This window comes from Dermacentor silvarum, chromosome 1 (genome assembly GCF_013339745.2).
Source record: "Dermacentor silvarum isolate Dsil-2018 chromosome 1, BIME_Dsil_1.4, whole genome shotgun sequence".
Classification (NCBI taxonomy): Eukaryota; Metazoa; Arthropoda; class Arachnida; order Ixodida; family Ixodidae; genus Dermacentor; species Dermacentor silvarum.
Genome location: NC_051154.1, coordinates 177,022,715 through 177,041,212, shown reverse-complemented (window position 1 = coordinate 177,041,212; position 18,498 = coordinate 177,022,715). Strand labels below are relative to the sequence as shown.

The 18,498-nt window shown below is 45.9% G+C and overlaps 1 protein-coding gene across 4 annotated transcripts in view; it reads left to right on the top strand.

Annotated features, from left to right (window-relative positions):
• LOC119436447 (GTPase-activating Rap/Ran-GAP domain-like protein 3) overlaps nucleotides 1–18,498 on the top strand; it is a 444,125-nt gene that overhangs the window by 412,589 nt on the left and 13,038 nt on the right. For all 4 annotated transcript variants that reach the window (XM_037703297.2, XM_037703295.2, XM_049657852.1 and 1 more), the window contains 5 exons: nucleotides 337–486; nucleotides 1,915–2,028; nucleotides 4,807–5,184; nucleotides 11,002–11,082; nucleotides 11,238–11,356. In XM_037703297.2, the coding sequence (XP_037559225.1) occupies nucleotides 337–486; nucleotides 1,915–2,028; nucleotides 4,807–5,184; nucleotides 11,002–11,082; nucleotides 11,238–11,356 (842 nt within the window). The remainder of the gene's footprint in view (nucleotides 1–336; nucleotides 487–1,914; nucleotides 2,029–4,806; nucleotides 5,185–11,001; nucleotides 11,083–11,237; nucleotides 11,357–18,498) is intronic.

Sequence of the window (18,498 nt, the reverse complement as noted above, 5' to 3'; positions counted from 1 at the left end):
CGGTGATTTCGGTCTCAAATTCTTTGACTCAATATACCGCCAAAAGAAAACACGTATACAGCTGTGCTCAAATTTCGCATTAGGGAGTATCGTTACCTTCGGACATCTTTTAGGACAACCTATACGTGCATAATGCACAAAAGATAAATGTACCACCGAAGACCAGCCGGTGCTGTATTTGTGAACATCAAAAAAAGAAAAGATAAGGTCCTTCAGAGCAGTCTTCACATCGAGCCGCACCATCCTACTTTTAGTAGTGTCCAACTTTTAGCAGTGTCCTACTTTTAGTAGTGTCTACTCGCGTGTCCAACACCTGCTACCTACTTTACTTTTCAGGTAACAACAAACTGGTTCTCGGGACCGAGTCCGGAATCTTTCTCATCGAGGAAGGTCTAACGCATAGGATGATATTCGACAAAACTGTACTGGTGAAGCAAGTCAGCGTGGTGGAAGCTCACGGCATACTTCTATTCAGAACAGACCGAGGTAAGTATTCATACTGCGCATACAAAAGAGGGGGAAGTATAAATGAAAGGCAGGGAGGTTAACCATGGTTGAGAGCCTGGTTGGCTTCGCAGCGCTTTCAAGGATTTCAAGTTTTAATGCGTAAGCTTTCTAGGGCTACTAAATTTGTCCGTCTGTAATGCGTGACACGATGCGCTCCATAAGTGTACATGAATTGAATTCTGTGGTTGTACGTGCCAAAACCACGACTTGATTATGAGTCACGCCGTAGTGGGAGACTCCGGATTAATTTCGACCACCAGGGGACCTTTAGCGTGCCGCCCCAATGCACGGGACACGGGAGTTTTTGCATTTCGCCCCCATCGAAATGTGGCGGCCGCGGCCGGTCTTTGATCCAGCGACCTCGGGCTTAGCAGCGCAACACCACAGCCGCTAAGCCACCGCGGCGGGTTAGGTATACATCGGGTCCTCTGGGGGTATACAGGGTGTTTCTACGAAAAGCAAGTAATATTTAAAAATAACTGTTTGAAATAAATGGATGGTTTCTACGGAGACATGTCGTCAGTGGTGGTGACTACGGGGTGACCGGTGATACGGGGTAATTTAGTTGCTATTTAACAAACCTTCATTAATTAACTTATAAACCTTTAGTTTAAGCGGGCTCATCCTAATCGGAAAATTGAAGCGAACTCTCCACACATGCCCTATCAAAAGTACTGAAAGTTGGACGAGTTGGTATCTATTCATCTTATAACTGCAGCGCGCACACGAGAAACAAGGACAAAAAGTGAAAGTGACAGACCAGCTCATGAACTAGAATTGTGCTATCTGCCGCGGGCAACCTTTTAAAATTTTTGAAAGTGTTCGCTGAAACACCCTGTATATATGGTAATTTGTTCTTGTTTGTTTGTTTGTTGGTTCGTTTGTTTGTTATGAAATTAGGCAGCTGGAAACGAAGTTTGTGAGAGTTGACTTAAAGCATAAGCGTTCATGAAGACACGACACAGCGTCAATCATTCTGCTTGGCTTCATTAGACTTGTTTGCGCATTGATAGAAGGCCTGCCGGCCGCGTTCCGGCAGGTTATGCATGGATTTGTAGCTCGGTGAAAATTTCCAACAACAGAACAGTTAAAATCAATCAGCTATGCGAGAGAGGAACTTCAGCTGGTTCTAAATGCTTGATTCCAAACCGTCAGGGACAAATTCAGAACATTCCGCGACTGAGTAACCTTTCCTTACTCACAAGGAAAGGTAGAAGGGTAAGCAAGCAATACGCTTAGAAGTTCGCAAATTACTTTTGCACGGGTGTCTATATTGTGCTATTCCTTAAAACAAAAACAGGAAAAGATGCCGTGTCTTACCTAGCTGCTAAGCAGAAGCAAATTTAAAGCTTTTTCTCCTCCCTCGTTGCTGAAGCGCTGTTCTCTTTCTCTATTCTTTCTTTACAGGAAGAGACAGCAGAGTACACGTATTTAGACTCACTGACTTTGAAGGTGAATCGGCAAACTGCCTAGTGCGCACGCGGGCCGACCTCCGGGACCACAAGCTGGAGCGAACCAAAGGTGATGGACCAACACTGTTATACAAGCTCGTATGTCCAAGGTCGGCTTTACGTATTCTACCTTTAGTGCTAGCTGAAATCTGATCCACGAAACTCATTACAGGGATGCAAGGCCTTGCTCCTACGCTTTTTTTTTTATCAGTATTGCCAAGACATAGTAGCGTTCAGGTTGAATAACGATTTTTTTTCTCTAAATGATTACTTATCGATGTTGCTTTTAACCACGAAGATAGAAGACAACAGGCTATTTGCTCTATTTTATTTCTCGTGTCGGAAAAAAAATTATTTCAAGCTCTTGAAGGAAACTATTCAGAGCTCCTGTTGGGATATTCTGCAATTGCTTGTACTGTGGAAGACTCTAGTGTTATAAGCTTCTTGTTCATCCATGCACGTATACAGTTAATCAAGCAAAAGCGCTAAGGCTCTAGAATTTCAATAGCACTCACTTTGTTCGCGGCCCCTTCGTTAATTTATATAAACGCAATAATGTTTCGTAACACCGTTTGCTTTCGCAAAATTATCTCGCAGTTTAAATAACACAAAAGCTTGCATTTCCAATAGCTGTTTCAAAAGTTTTGATGCGCTACAAAATATTTGCGTGACGTATGTGCGCATCTGTTTTTATCTCTGTACTTGGTGTAGTGTATGAGTGCAGTGTCGCGCCCTCGCTTCTCGGGAAGTGTGGCCAAAGTGTGCACGAAGTAAATCAAATGTGTTGGAGACGTTTTCCTTCCTGTAGAGAAAAAGATTCAATTCAACTTACAATTTACAGTCTCAGGAGAAAATCAAAATGTGTCCGATTCAATATTCGGCGTGGGTTTGTTTGTCTTGCTTTCACTTTTTTTCCCCTCTTGATTTCTCTGATATACAATTTTTTAAAAACCGCCTGCGGCATATGTCCTGACGGTACCATAATAGCGCAGGGATATGGAGAGGTGGACAGAACCTGCATGACTAATCACAAGGATGAGTTAAACGAATAATGAGTTTCCTTTAATAATTTTTAATTACTTCGTGCGTTTATGGCATAATTTTAAATTGCAGATTGGAAGCCTGTGATTCTACTACACCAATAAATTTCGGTACCATTAAATTTCGGTAAATTCTAATTCAATTGTGCAGTATGATATCCGTAGCCAAAAGCTACAGTTAATCAGCTTCATGTGAGGAAAAAAAAAAGAAAAGCGCGCTGCGCCCACCTTGACGTACGCGTATCCTATGCGGCCGATATGCCAGTAATGTCACCGAGCTAAACTTTATCGACGCGAGCGTGCATAAGAAGCTGCTCGGCCATCCGTTCGGACAATCGTGGCAAAACTCTGGGCAATAGTCACATTGAGCAGGCGCGTCGACGACCGCTTTTTGGCAGCGAGTAAATTGGTGATTTGAAATGAACTTTAGCAGCAGAACCGTTGACGACAAAGCGCGCTAGAAAAAAATATTAAATGGTATGGCCTTAGAGGTTGACACACATCAAATCTGCTGAATACTATGAAAGATGGACTATGGACAACACATTTTATAAGTCAATGTTGCAGCATCTCCATGAAACGGGCCTGTACGCTTATATTTAGCTCCATTATGACGGTATGCCGCGTGGCAACCCAAGCGCGAAAAAAACAAAAACAAAAAGACATCAAATATTTAATTTAATCATATGCCATGAACGTAGTAGTGAAATGTTAATTAGCAGAAACTTGTTGAGCATAGCTCATTGATCACCGTGACTTGCCTGTCTGGTTAGATCCATCTATCCATATAACCACGTTACGGCGGCAGCGTAGTGCTGACACAGGCGATTTTTAAGAATCATGAACCGTTAAAAAAAGGAAAAAAAGGACCCTGCATTGTGTTTCGTGTTCCTAATCTTTCTAGCTTTTTACCTTGTTTGTTCTGCAGGAAATAAAAACGCGAGTGGCCACTGTTCGCTAAGACACCGACAATGTAGCCTGCATACGTGCAAAAAAATGAAAAAAAAAAGCATAATGCTTAGTCTCGCAGGAACCCGCCGTCCAACCGATACACGTAGCTCAACTTCTCGAGTCCCGCACAATCATTGGCCTCCGAGGTGACGACGAGCTGCCACCTTAGTCGGGTGAAGTCAGCTAAAGGGGCACCTTCCATCACTATAAAAGTGGGAAAACGGTACGAAAAGACAAACTCGAGCTTTTGTCTTCGAGGACTATTTAAAGTCCAGTGACGGGAAAATTAACACGAAGAAAAAAAATGTTGAAGACCTTGCTCGCCGCTCGCTGGTATGCATTGGACCGCTTCATGACGATAGATACACGCACACAAATATATATGTAGGGGCGAAGACAATGCGCGTGTTTATTGTTCAGCGTAAAAGATTGAACCGGAATTTTTTCAGCTGTAAGTGCTCGTGTTGTCTTTCCCGCTGCTTCCATCTCAACTAGCGCCGCCACCTCGAAGCCACTATAAGACAGTAGTGGCATCATTTTCTGAGCTTGCGCGAGCTGCCGCTTAGTTAACGCACTAAATGAATGCCCCATATAGTTTTTGTGGGTGGTACAGTCGCACTTTTGTCTCGTAAGAGAGTTATTGCAGACTAGCATGCTCAGATGAGGCGAAGCATGTTGTGCGCACGTGCATTTGCGCTGCCACCATGCCGCCCGTTTCAATACCGATGCTAGATCACCGGCCTGCTAATTACTTAGCAAGGGTTAGCTATGAACCCTGTAATTACAGTCAATTAGGACTGCGTTTCTTTCGTTCTATCGAACATCCAGCGAACGCGCGTGTCTGGCCGTGTGCGCAGGGTGCCACCTGTACGCGCTGAGCCGTCCGGGTGGCTCGCATCTGCGCATGGCGGCGGCCGTGGGACGGCGGCTACTGGTGCTGCAGTGGCGCCATTCGGCCGCCTGGACCACGTGGTGCGCCGCATCGGACACAGACACCGTGGACGGCTTCCAGCTGGTGCGCGAGCTGCTCGTTCCCGAGGCGCCCGCGCTGCTCACGCTTGTCGACAGCCCCGACAACCACATCTGCGTCGGCTACCGCCACCAGTTCGACCTGGTCAGCGAGAAGACGGGCGACGCCACCCGCCTGCACACCGTGGACGCCGCCAAGGCCCACCTCGTCGCAGCGCTCGACATCTACGAAGACGACGAGGCCGAGCTCCTGCTCTGCTACAACCGTGCGTATACGCACTTGCCTCACGTCACGCAACCAAGAGCAGGGCTACACCTCATGTCGAGTTTTTAAGGATCGCCTCACGCGCGGCATTATTGAATTTCCGCAGGGCGCGGTTTCTCAACCGACAAATCTCCATTGGCCTGTGGGTGAAAAATTCAACTGTCGATTGTTTGTCTTGTCTAATCACAGGAAATAATACAGGCAACCACTTTAAGAAGGACTGAAAGTTAGGCCCTTCAGTGGTAGAGCGCCCGCCTCGGCTGCGGGAGGCTATGGGTTCGATTCCCACCGCCGCCGGGCACCCACTGGTTCAAATTGGGTACAAGCGCGCCCCGGCCTGGCGTTCGGCTTTCTTCAGGGGTGATGCGCTTGGGAAAGGAGCCTGCGCCCTGAATTCCCGTCGAAACCAACGTGAGCACGGAAATGGTGCTGGTGCTCTGGTGCTGGCGCCACAGACGCGGTGATGTCCACCGTGTCTTTCTCGGTGTTCGTTTACTTCCTGTGGTACCATTACACCAGAAAAGGCAACTGCTGTCGTGCAGTTGTTTATAAATTGGTGAAATGCTCAACAAAGTACGGCTTGAATATATTCTCAGCACAAGCCAATGGCAGACAGTGATGCATGAAATATACAGCTGAAATAGATGTCACTAACTGAGAAGAAAGGGAACCGAGATGCCCGATTTTTATTAATCATATCATAAGAAGCCAACAAACAAAGACACCAAGGACAACATAGGGGAGATTACTTGTTCTCACTAATTGAATTCAAGAAATGATAAATTAATGGAAATGAAAATGGATGAAGAAACAACTGGCCGCGGGTGGGGAACGACCCCACGTCTTCGCATTACGTGTGCGATGCTCTTACCATTGAGCTACTGCGGCGCCATTTTCCCATCCACTTACAGGGATGTTTATGTTTTAAAACACACCCCAGAAATACCCCAGAAAGTGGATGGGAAAACTGCGCCGCAGTAGCTCAATGGTAAGAGCATCGCACGCGTAATGCGAAGACGTGGGGTCGTTCCCCACCCGCGGCCAGTTGTTTCTTCATCCATTTTCATTTCCATTAATTTATCATTTCTTGAATTCAATTAGTGAGAACAAGTAATCTCCCCTATGTTGTCCTTGGTGTCTTTGTTTGTTGGCTTCTTATGCTGTCACTAACTGGGAATATTGGCGCTACCATTAACTTAAGCTAAATTAGCGTTAATTCATGCCTCATGCATTCGAAAAATAAGCTGCATCGGAAGCAATTCACATGAGCTCAAAGTGATCAACTTGCAGAAGCTCCAGTCGCCAGCCAATGCACCTCATGTCATCGTGCGATTAGATTAGACTTAGCTAAGGGATCAGGTGGAGAGGTTGGAAGACTGTGTTTTCTTCCATTCCATTTCATTTCCATTTTGGTGAAGGCGCCATGAGTGTTGAAAATTACTTGAAAGAATAAATTTTGATAGAAATAGAGAAAATGAAGAAGAAGCAAGTAGTGTAAGACGCCCTCCTTGCGATGTTTCGCCTTCAGCCTGCGATTAAAGGCAACGCTATGTTTATCGTGACTTATGCGGGTGCAACACCGCACTGCGGATGTGAACAATACGAAGCATGTTTGGATGCATCGAGACAAACCATTCAAGATGGTCTATTTGTGTGAGAGTTTCCACTAAAGCCAAACAAACTTCTAAGTTAGCAAAGATGGTCTTCATGGCGTCTCATCCCAAATCTTGCAGAAACACTTGATGTAAAAGCAGCGTTGATTCTCGGTTGATGTATTTACTCAGTTCATAAATATACAGATGGCGGCTAAACGGTGGGGAACGCACAGTTTAGTGCCTGCCACCAACTAAACGAGGACGAAAACATCGTTTAAATTTTGTCTTGGTTAGGCGTGTTCTGCGTGGCTCGTACGCACATATGAGAATGTGCATCCAATGCAAGCCGTCCAATGCATACCAGTGGGTGGCGAAGTCTTCCACAATTTTTTTTCTTCGTGTTAGTTTTCCAGTCACTAGAATTTAAAGATTGCTCGACGACACAATCTTGGATTTGTCGTAGGGCGATGTTTTTTTTTTTCTCTCTCTCTCTACTTGTCAGCGAAATGAAGCAAAGGAAAACGGAAGAGGTTGCAAGGAATCTTTCGATTGAGGTTTACTTCAAGCACAACAAGATAATGCGGCGTAGCTGACGCTCAGACTGTGCTCATTAGTCATGCGAAATGAAACCGAGAGTAGGTTCCAGTTTATCAAAAACATAACAAAAAACTTAATTACGTGCGAATACGCGGCCTATGCCAGCCGATTTGATCGCCCTGCAGGCAATTTTTACTATTCATAATTAATGAAAAAAAAACTTGCGTAAAAGTATGTGCAAAAATGGGCGCTAATTAATTTCGGGTATATCCTGTCGAAGAAAGCTGATGGTTTTCGCTACTTGTTAACAAGTGGGTTATCGCTACTTTTTAATAAGTCGTACCATCAGTAAATATAGCAAGTAACTCGAACTCGAACTTCAACGTTCGTAGTCGTTGAAGTTCCAGCCTTAACAAATGACTTTATGAGGACAAAACAAACCGGGAAATAAAAGTAAATCGCTCTTAACTATTCTGCGTAATCACACAAGGCCATGCGTCCAATTTCAGCTTGTCGTTAGTGCCAAGTAGGAGAAAAAAAATCAGATTAGAATTAAGACACTCGTGTTACACGCTAAAATTTAAATCTATCTTGAAAACGAAGCAATTCGAGACATACCATAGAGTTTTATTATAATGAAGTCGTCGAGGCAAAAAACATTTCCTTTAGTATGGGATACTTCATTATTCTCTAGTTTTTAGGGTTTTCTGTTTGAGCATTTAGTAGGCTTTTTATTCTTGTTCAAAGCCGCGTAACTTCGCAGGTTAGCCTTAAATGAGTCTTACTAAATATGTAGACGACGAAGTAATTTTCCTCCACGTGTTTTTTTTTTTTCTCCCTTCTGAAAAGCGTTTGAACCCCGAAGGCGAAAATGTCCTTTCTCTGTAGGATTTCTCAAAGTTACTTGTGATCCATCTCGACTAAGTCATTCCATTACGCTTTGAATTTCGCATACACAGGGCACCTAATTCTATGTGTGTGTGCGTCCGGAAAGTGCGATAGGCAGCGCAATGGAAGCCAGGAGCGCGTTGTATTTTTACTTCACATGTCCGTCGATCTGCAACGAAACAGACAAGCAGTACAAGCTGTCTACCATAGCCTCCGACATCCTCCCATCTCAGAGGCCATATGCCGTTGTCGCGCCTATCTTCCAACTTTAGCGACAGATGGCGCTCGCATCTCAAAAAAATTTCTCTCGTTAGGCTTAGGCGCGTTCGAAACGAGAAGCGATCTCGAAAATTCCTCAAGATTAGCCATAACACTCTCTCGGCGAAGCGGCATGAGACTAAGCAAAAGCCGTTTACGCAGTCATTTGCTACGAACGAAGTGAATTCTACAAAAACAACGCCAAATTCAGTTCGAAGCGGGCGACCGGGACCGCCGCCATGTTTTACGTACACTACGGACACCACGCTAACACGGTAACGTTAACTTATTCATGTAGTCAGACGTAACACAATACCTGTGAAACATTTTACTTTATAGGACGAAGTAGCAACGGTTTGTTCCGAAACTGGCATCCAAAGGAGCCGCATTGTTGTGGAGATGGCTTTCAAGAGGTCGACATGGCTTTCAAGAGGTCGGAGGCGAGGAGCGCGCTCTAGTCGAGAGGGTTTCGATGGGGCCGAGCCAGCACAGTGAAAATAGATAACTGCATGAAGAGGGTGGTGCCGGCTTCTCCGATTGGTCCGCTTCGCCTTACTTAGCTTGCGGTGGCTGGTCGAAAATTGCGGCGGCGTGCAACGGAAGGATAAGAATGCCGCTAAAACGGATCCTCAGCAAGGAAGAGTTGGCAGAGCGATGTCGTATGCATGCCGAAAGGGCTGGATAACGTTTTACTGCCACGCAAAAAGGTTTATCATGCGCAAATAAATACATGCTCACCGGCAGGTGCGAGTAGCGAGGGTCTGAGTGATCGGCGGGCAGCCATCTCCTATTCCTTTCGGAACGGGGCAGTCTGTGGTTATCCAGAAAATTTTTCAGTTTTGTTCGGCATATTAATGCATTTTTTTCGCGTACACGTCGCTTTGACGTGGTGAGTTTTCGTGGTTTTGTGAGGTCGCATGACAGACAGGCGAAGTGGGCGTAGCCAGAAAACATTGGACCAATAGCACAGGGCTAATGGTGGAAAGGTGTCGAATCAGGAATGAATATTTTTCTTTTCTGAGGTTTAATCATGCATAATCAGTGTGTACACGTTATATCAGATGGGGAGCTATCGCGGTTTTCGTGACGTCGCGTGACAGACAGGCGAAGTTGGGAGTGGCCCGAAAATGTTTTGACCAATCGTGGAGGCTGATTGCAGAAATTGGAATCAAAACAGTTTGGAATCATTTTACGTTATAGCGCCTCAGGTTCAACAGTAGATGTTGCGCAATATTTCGGTAGTACTTCAGCTTTATCCTCCACATGGTTGCTTGATGGAGTGGTTCACATTTGACACATAATATCGTACATTCAGTTTTCTCTACTTACCTTTATTACTGGTCATTATTTGCTTATATTCCTTCTTTGACATATCGTCCAATTAGCGCTGTAGCATTAGGCTGTGTATCACCAGCTCGCACGAATCTTTCTGTAGTTCCTGGTACAGCTAAATAACCAGATTTCTGTACTAGATATACTTGTTTCCTCCCTATAGTCGTCTTAATTTTACGGGTAAAGAAGACATGGATGCCTCTGCGAGTTGAATTGGGACCAGTACTCTGGTATAGCCGCGTTTTTAGTATCTTACGTGGGTTTACTATAGCGAAGGCCACTGCGCTTATCAACATAACAAAATAACGAGTTCCTTCAAAGCGTAGGGATTATGGTCAGGTATACTCACAAGGTAAACACTCTGTAAAGGTCCATGCATCATCGTGAATAAATGCACATGGACAGTCTAAAATGTGTTCCGTTCTGCACAGTGTTAGCCACTACTTGCATGCCAACTTCAAAAGAAGCAGGCAGTATACTTCTCATTACGAGCACAGCCAAAAGCATACGGAATAAAACAAATAAGTAGAACTGCATTTGTAGCAATTCATTAGCATTTTTTGCTTTGTTCTTGCTTTGCTTTGTTTCCGGATCAGATGGCGGGAGTTGACGCATGGGCTGCTGGATCGAGGTCGAGGGCAATCATTTCAATAAATTTCAGTTGTAACTCCAGTGCTTGTCTTGTCCAGTCCTTCTGCTTTGGGTTCTTGTTTGTTCACTATAGTCGCTTCCACCCACTAATTTAAACCCACTCGCCCAGTAAACAACGTTACTGCATTTGTAGAGCTGTGAAGACTGTCCACTAATCTTGACGTTGAGGGATGTCGGTTAATCGCTGGTTTATCATTCTTCACCTCTTCGTCGTTTTCCCGCTAAACTATGCGCGACAGCTGTCGAGCGACTTCCACCGCGCACAATCACTTGTTTCGCTAATTGCGTCCAATTGTATCCGAGTGTTGGCTGTAATTGTCTAGTATAATGTTATCTTTATTGCCATAATGTGTGTACTGAGAAAATTCAGCGTGTCTATTATCAAGAAAAACCTAGAAAACCTGCAATTCTAGGGCAATTTTACAGAGCTGAAAATATCAGAGGGAAAAAAACGGAACTTCCACCCCGATTGCTAACCTTCTTCCTTCCTTAGACTTGATGATGATGACAACGATTCTAACAATGTTCTTTTTTTTTTCTTTTTTTTAATTTTTCAGATACAACACACTTCCAGAAGTTGAATGATGAGAACACAACGGAATTCGACTTCCAATGGAACGCTGTGCCTGACAACATTGGTACGACAAATATTCAGATCTGATTCTCTATATATGCATTCAATTTCATTTAATATTTAGCACATGCACACTTGTGTTCCAGATACATACGCTAAGAATAACTTATTCTGTAGCAAAATGGTGTCTCTTTCCTACTCCTTTTTTTTTCCCCACAGTGTGTGTGTTTCCTTACATCATGGCCTTCACGTATGAGAGCATTGAGATTCGGCTCATCATCAACGGAAATCTCGTGCACAACATGATCATGCCCAAGCTGAAGCTCATCACATCCAAGGTGAGTATATATGCAGAATATTTCGTTTTTGTACATGTTACCCAGTAACTTTAAAGATAGCGATTAAATATAGGGAAATAAAGGGACGTTAATGACACCGCGATCCGCTTGGATACTTTGCACTGCGACAGGGCACACAAGGGGTGATATAATGCAAAGCTATTCCAATCTATTTCTTTTCTATTCGTAGCTCTCCACGATTTGTTAAAAGAGAAAAAAGAGAGAAAAAAAGGTGAAGGAAAGACAGGGAGGTTAACCAGACATTATCTCCGGTTGGCTACCCTGTACCGGGGGAGGGGTAAAGGGATTCGACAGGAGAGAGAGAGAAAAAATAAGTACAAAAAAGGGGAAAGAAAAGGAAAGAAAAAAAAATCACACACACGCACACAACTGAACTGTTTCTGTGGGCATTGTCAGTCTGCGAAGGCGTTCTAGTGTTGAATAGTGTCAACGTCCCATCCTACGTCACACAGTGTACAGTCACAATTTGTCACTGAGTTCGGTGTCTGATAAATAACGCAGCAGTGCCTTCAAGGTGGCTCGCGCTGTTTTTCGTGTAGGCCAGTTTACAAGGATGTTGATTTGCGTTATTAAGCGTTTGTCCAGTTGACCTATCGTGGCTGAGAGAGCTGCTCTCTGCGGGTTAAAACGAGGGCACTCACAAAGAAGGTGTGCGATATTTTCGTTGCACCGGAAGAGCGTTCTAATCACAGTCGGTCAGATAGGCCGGTGGCTCGTAAGAAGCGCAGAAGCGCCTGCACGGCCTTCTTCTGTGACGTTGGGTCCAGTCTGTGGTGGAGAATTTTTTCTTCCGACAGAGGCCGGTCGTCCAATTGGTTGAACGTGTTGGTAAGAAAATGTCTTTGCGCACTGTACTGCGGGCAGTCGCACAAAATATGTACAATTGATTCTTCATTGCCGCAGTGGTCACAGGCTGCGCTGTCGACCATTCCTATGCGGAACGCATAGGCGTTGGTAAACGCAACGCCCAACTATAATCTGCACAAAAGTGTTGCGTCTCCTCGGCGAAGCCTTGATGGTACTCGAAGGCTTAGGGTTGGGTCCAGAGAGTATAAGCGAGCATGCATGAAGTGCGATTCATTCCATTGTGACCTTGTGCGTTGGCGGGCGATCACGCGGAGCTTCCGTGCAGCGTCAGTCCTAGAAAGTGGAATGGGTCGTTTGTGATCTTCTTTATGAGCTGTGCGGGCAGCTTGATCGGCCCGTTCATTGCCGATAATTCCACAGTGACTTGGAAGCCACTGAAAAGTTATTTCTTGCCCTATCTCAGTCAGATTGTGTATTGCCTCGGCAATCTCAAAGACCAGCTGCTCGTGTGGACCGCGGCGTAAAGGTGATAGTAGAGACTGCAGAGCCGCCTTTGAGTCGGAGAAAATTGTCCATTTGTGTGTCACTTGATCACTAATGAATTGCAGCGCGGCACAAAGTGCTGCGAGCTCTGCTGCCGTCGATGTTGTGACGTGAGACGTCTTGAATTTAATAGTTGTGCCCATCGTTGGTATCACCACTGCCGCGGTAGAGCTGTTCGGCAGGACGGAGCCGTCGGTGTATATATGGGCAGAGTCTTGGTACTTCTCGTACAACAGAAGTAAGGCGAGCTGTTTAAGGGCTGGTGATGACAGCTCTCCTTTTTTGTGGATGCCAGGTATTGTCAGGTTGATATTTGGCTGTGTAAGGCACCACGGAGGAATCGAAGGTCTTGCGGCAGGAGTGAAGCAAGTTGGTAATGATTCACCATGCGTGGCTATTGTTTGGCAGAAAGAGGTACGTTGTCTGTCCGCTGGCAGAGATGCCAGGTGGTGGTGGGGAGTCCGGGCAAGATGTCGTATATGTGTCCTTAATGCTTCAACCTCAATGTGAGTCTTGGCGAGGTGGTCTCCAGCAATTGCTATAGTCGCCACTGTGGATGCACTCCGAGGCAGGCCTAGGCAAATGCGGAGCGCTTGTGCTTGAACACTTTGTATGGTGCGCAGACTCGTTTTGTTGACGTTAGTTAAGGCTGGCAAGCTGTACCGCAGGAAGCCAAGAAACAGCACATTGTATAGTTGCAGCATAGCACTTGTGGACATTCCCCATGTCTTTCCAGTGAAGAACTTAAACAGGTGACAGATGCCTGTTAACCGCTTCTTCATGTATGAAACATGATGGCTCCATGACATGTCTCTGTCAATTATAACGCCTAGAAACTTGTAAGATCGAATGTAGGGTATTCTTTGGCCATTTATCAATACGCTGTAGTCTGCCATGGGCTTCCGCGTAAATGCCACAAGTGCGCATTTCTCAGACGATATTTCCAGACCTCGATTCCGGAGGTAAATAGCAGTCTGAGATGCGGCTTTCTGGATCCTCGCACGCAGTTGTAACGATTTGTTAAACATTTTAAAGTCACCCCCATCTCGCCTGTCTGTTACTCGACGTCACGAAAACCGTGAAAACTCTCCATTTGATATGACTTGTGCAGACTGATTATGTGTGATTAGACCGAACAAAAGCAAAAAAAAAAAGTATTTCCGATTCTGCGCTCTTTTTACGATTAGCCCTCCACCATAGGTCAAAATTTTTCAGGCTACGCCGAATTCGCCTGTCTGTCAGGCGACGTCACAAAACTGCGAAAACTCAACACGTCAAAGTGACGTGTACGCACTAAAGATGCATTAATATACCGAACAATTTTTTTTTCGGTATAGCCGATGACTGCCCCGTTCCGAATGGAATGAAAGTTGGTTGCCCACCAATAGCTCTGGCACTGGCTACTCGGAGCTGCCGGGGAGAATGAATTTCTCTGCGTATAATAAAAAAAATGTTGTGTGGCAGTATAACTTTTTCGAACCCTTTCGGCACGTATACGACACCGCTCTGCCAACTCTTCTTCGCTGAGGATCCGTTTTAGCAGCATTTTAACCCTGCATCTTGCACGCCACCACAAGCTAAGCAAGGGGAAGCGGACCAATTGCTGACTTTGGCACCGCCCTCCTCATCCGGTTATTTACTTTCGCTGCACTAGCTCAGACCCACCAAAACCCTCCCCACTTCTGCGAGCTCCTCGCCCCTGGTCAGCCAATTAGATAATAACCCGTCAAGGTAGGCAATGCTATTTGCTTTCAAAGCGAACAAAAGTTACCTCCTACAAACGAGGAGAGCCTTTAATTGGGCTGTTCAAACAACACTGCGGGTCACCCCCGGATGCTTTCGTCGATGGCTACGTAAATATGACGTCAGGAGTTTGGAATAAAATCGGAATGGAATAGGTTTACGTTATACGGCCTAAGGTTTCATAAGTTAAAGAAGCAATAAAAAAACACCTTCGCAGATGTATGACAAATTGGGCAACTGATGCATCAAAGACAGCGAAGCTGTATAAGCGACTTGTCACACTCTTAGGAATTGTACTGAGCGTCTGTCTGTCTGTCTGTCTGTTGGCGGTATGATGATTCAAATGCCGCTTTCGCGGCCGCAGACCAATATATAATGACACTTTGTTACTGCGAATTCGTTTTATAGTAAAATATTCGTTTGCATGTTATCCATGAAGTTCATGTTCATGACTGGGTGGCGCATAGGCAGAGCTTCCCCATGTGGCACGTACTCTTTCCGTTGCCGACAACCGTTGCACTGGCAAAGCGCCGAACACGCACCGCGAAGCGGCAGACGTGTCGTTACGGGCGCCCCAGTGACACGGGCCAACCACCGGTGACAACAAAATGACGTTTCGGTATTAGACTCTGTATCGGGCACTGTGATCCCATTTGCACGGAAGTTTAAGCGGCCGACAAAGCAAACCGCGTCCTCCTCCTTAGTGTTTACGCAACGCCGCATTTTGAGGCACAACAGCGGCAAGATTCCCCAGCAAAAAGTACCCACTTTTCTCTCTGGGGAGTTCTTGGGGTAGTCAAATACGATAAGTAAGCTAGCTCTCGTGGCTAGGCGGATAGTTAGCATTTTTCCGACCAGCTTTCCGAACCTCACCCATGTATATATATATATATATATATATATATATATATATATATATATATATATATATAACCTTTATAGCAGAGACACTGGAAACTTCGTGTGACCTCGAAAGATTGTGCACTGAAGTGACGAGCTTATATGAGTTTTTGCAAGACCTCAGAGTAGGAGACAATTCCGTTTTACGGCCTGAGTCCCTTCACACCGCGAAGATACTGGCGTGTCTTGGTTGAATCATGCGACAAGCGGATTCTGTTAAACACGTTAGGGAGATACATGTGTCTTGTGCGTATTAAGTCGCACAAGTACACATCTATGAAAAAGCAATGTAACGCCTTGTAAAAGATTTAATACAAAAGATACAATCAAGAAATCTTTTCCTGATGAAAGGTCAATTATTGAGAAGACATAACATATATAAACATTAAACGATATATAACAATTTCTGAGCACAACTTATGACTAGAATTATTAGCATAAGTATAATGCGATTCCATAACGCCATAGTTTCATTACATGTCAAAGCATGCCTTATGCCACTGGTTTCGTTTATTTTCCGGAGGCAGAACAAAGGATTATAGAGTAAAAATTATCAGGTGCCCAAATAAATACACATATTGCGACAAGGCTTATTGTCGTCGATAACGTTGCAAGAACGCTAGGTATACAGGTAGGCACTGCAAGGGCTGTTCGTAGCACGGGGTTTCCTCGCGATCACGGCACGGTCCTTCGTCTTCCTCTTCAGTCAGCACGTACACAGGGGCGCATCTGCTTCATTACAATATTAACAAATAAATAAATAAGACAGCGATATCTCAATAGTGCGAAAGGACTCTATAGCAAATATAGGAACAACGTGGATTGTGTTATTGAGAGGCAAATGCAGCATACGACGAATAAAAATTAATAAGGAAAATGCACAGATAGACTAGCGAGTTTTACAAATAACGCAACCACGCGTCTTTTCTTACCCAAATGCCCTCACTCTGCTTGCGCTGTTATGGACCCCATTTTCGTTCCTCTGTATAACTTTGTGCGTTGCTTTCTAAGCCAGGTGGTTTGCTTTGACTTGTAAGTTGGTGCCTTTCTCTCTTCTATTAAAGACATCGGTTCGTTTTCTGATGCGATGATTTCACCATCATTGAAAAAGTGTTTGTTCGGGCACTTGATCTGGAAATGAAGTCGTCGGCAATCTTATTCAAATTGATTTTGCTGACGAGTTCTTTGTGGGCGTGCAAAATTGACAGATGGTTCTAACGGGCTTGTCCAGTCGTCGACCGCAAGTACATATTCAGTCGCCGAAGGCAAGAAAGGACCTCTCGGATGTGGTGGACAAGACCCGTATGGCCAACGCAATTTTTTTAGCTTGGCCATTTCCGGCAAAAGGTTTCGCAGGTGTGCGCCCTTGCCCCCCCCCCCCCCCCCCCCCCCCCCCCGCCCGTAAACATGTGCACGACGTCCTCGAATGTGTGCAATGATGCCGACCTTTGCTGGCTGAAAATGTCAATCAGCATATCTCTGTGCAAAATCAGGCGTCCTGGTTCAAGGTCGTCACCATAGAACTATGTTATATATGCTTTGTCTTCCTTCCCTATGGCAAGCTGCTCAATGTGGGACTTATGCTGCCACATATCAGGTGGATACCAGTTTTTAAACGAACACAGCCCTGTGTCAAGTACTTCACAGAACCTCGGGCGGTACATGTCACTCGCTGATGAAAACACGTGAGCTAAGGAACCTTCTTGATAGTGGCGTGCAGTCTTCTTTCGCCTAACGGCTAGAACACACGGCTCCTGAACTTCTACTTTTCCGGCCTCTGCCATACATATGTGGGTCGCGCACTTCATTTTGCAATTAATCTGCGCCGAGTTCAAGCTTGGGCCATTCGATATGGCTGGTCCCTTCGCGTACGCTGTCTCCCCGCGCGCCTAGTGTTATGTTTCCGCTGGTGCTTATACGGTGGAAAATACACTTCCTTTTCAGCATCAGACGGGTTCTGGCGAAGTGCCGATAAGCGAGGTGCCCACTATTGGTTTTGGTGCTCATGCTGTGTTTGTAGCCGGTGCACATTGCAACGTCCGCAGCCGCGGTAGAAGCAAGCTCGACGCCTGTTTTCTATTTCTCCTTTTATTGCGAAAGCAATTGTATTGACACTCCAGGCAATGTTTCGCTGTCGTCGCCGCCGTGATATTCCGTGTAAAGTCCAAAAGTCATATGAGTGAGCGACCCATACACTACGGGTGCGAGAAAAAGCCCGTAACGCTGAGCCGTAATACTTGATGTACATACATTGTCTTCCCAGGAGCTCAATATTCGGGTTAGTTGGAGGTCACGTGATCAAATGCTCGCATGGAGAGGAGAGCACGCGTCTTCTCATCTATCCCTGCCGCAGCTGCAAATTACTGTGTGCGGTTGGGGCTTACACGGCCCGCGTGCCATATCCAATTGTTGGTAATCATTGGGGGTGCAATGATCAAGGGCGAGCAGGGATGGCTGCTAACTTCATGTTTGTTGTCTTCCCTCTTGGGCTGTTTTTCCACGCCCCAAGTATTGCAGATTAGAACACTGCACGGGCCGATTTTTTCAGCCCGGGCCCGGCCCGGGCCCGTTTTTACGTTGGGCGGCCCGCCCGAGCCCGATAAAAACATTTATGGCGAGACCCGGGCCCGGCCCGGGCCCGGAAATAATCTACGTTACCCGCCCGGCCCGGCCCGCCACCCCTTTAACTTAGGCCCGAGCCCGGCCCGAGCCCGACTCGAAACCGGCCCGAACCCGGCCCGAGACCGAAAAGTAATGTTTTTCAGAGTTGAGACGCCCGAGAATAACTAGCTGCACGTTACATGCACACCACCAGAAAGCCCGAGCCCGGCCAGGGCCCGCGTCAAAAAACCCGAGCCCGGCCCGGGCCCGGGTCAAAAAGCACACGCTGTGCCCGAGCCCGGCCCGAGCCCGTGAAAAAACTGTTCTACCCGGCCCGGCCCGGCCCACGGGCCGGGCCGGGCTTGGGCTTTCGGGTAAGCCCGAACCCGTGCAGTGCTCTATTGCAGATCGCATAGCCTAAGTTAAGAGATAGGGGTAATTGGAGATCGCTGACAGAAGCCGTCTTGTAGTGGACATAAAAATATGTTTATGATGATGATGAATCTAATTTTCGGAGTCACGGTGAA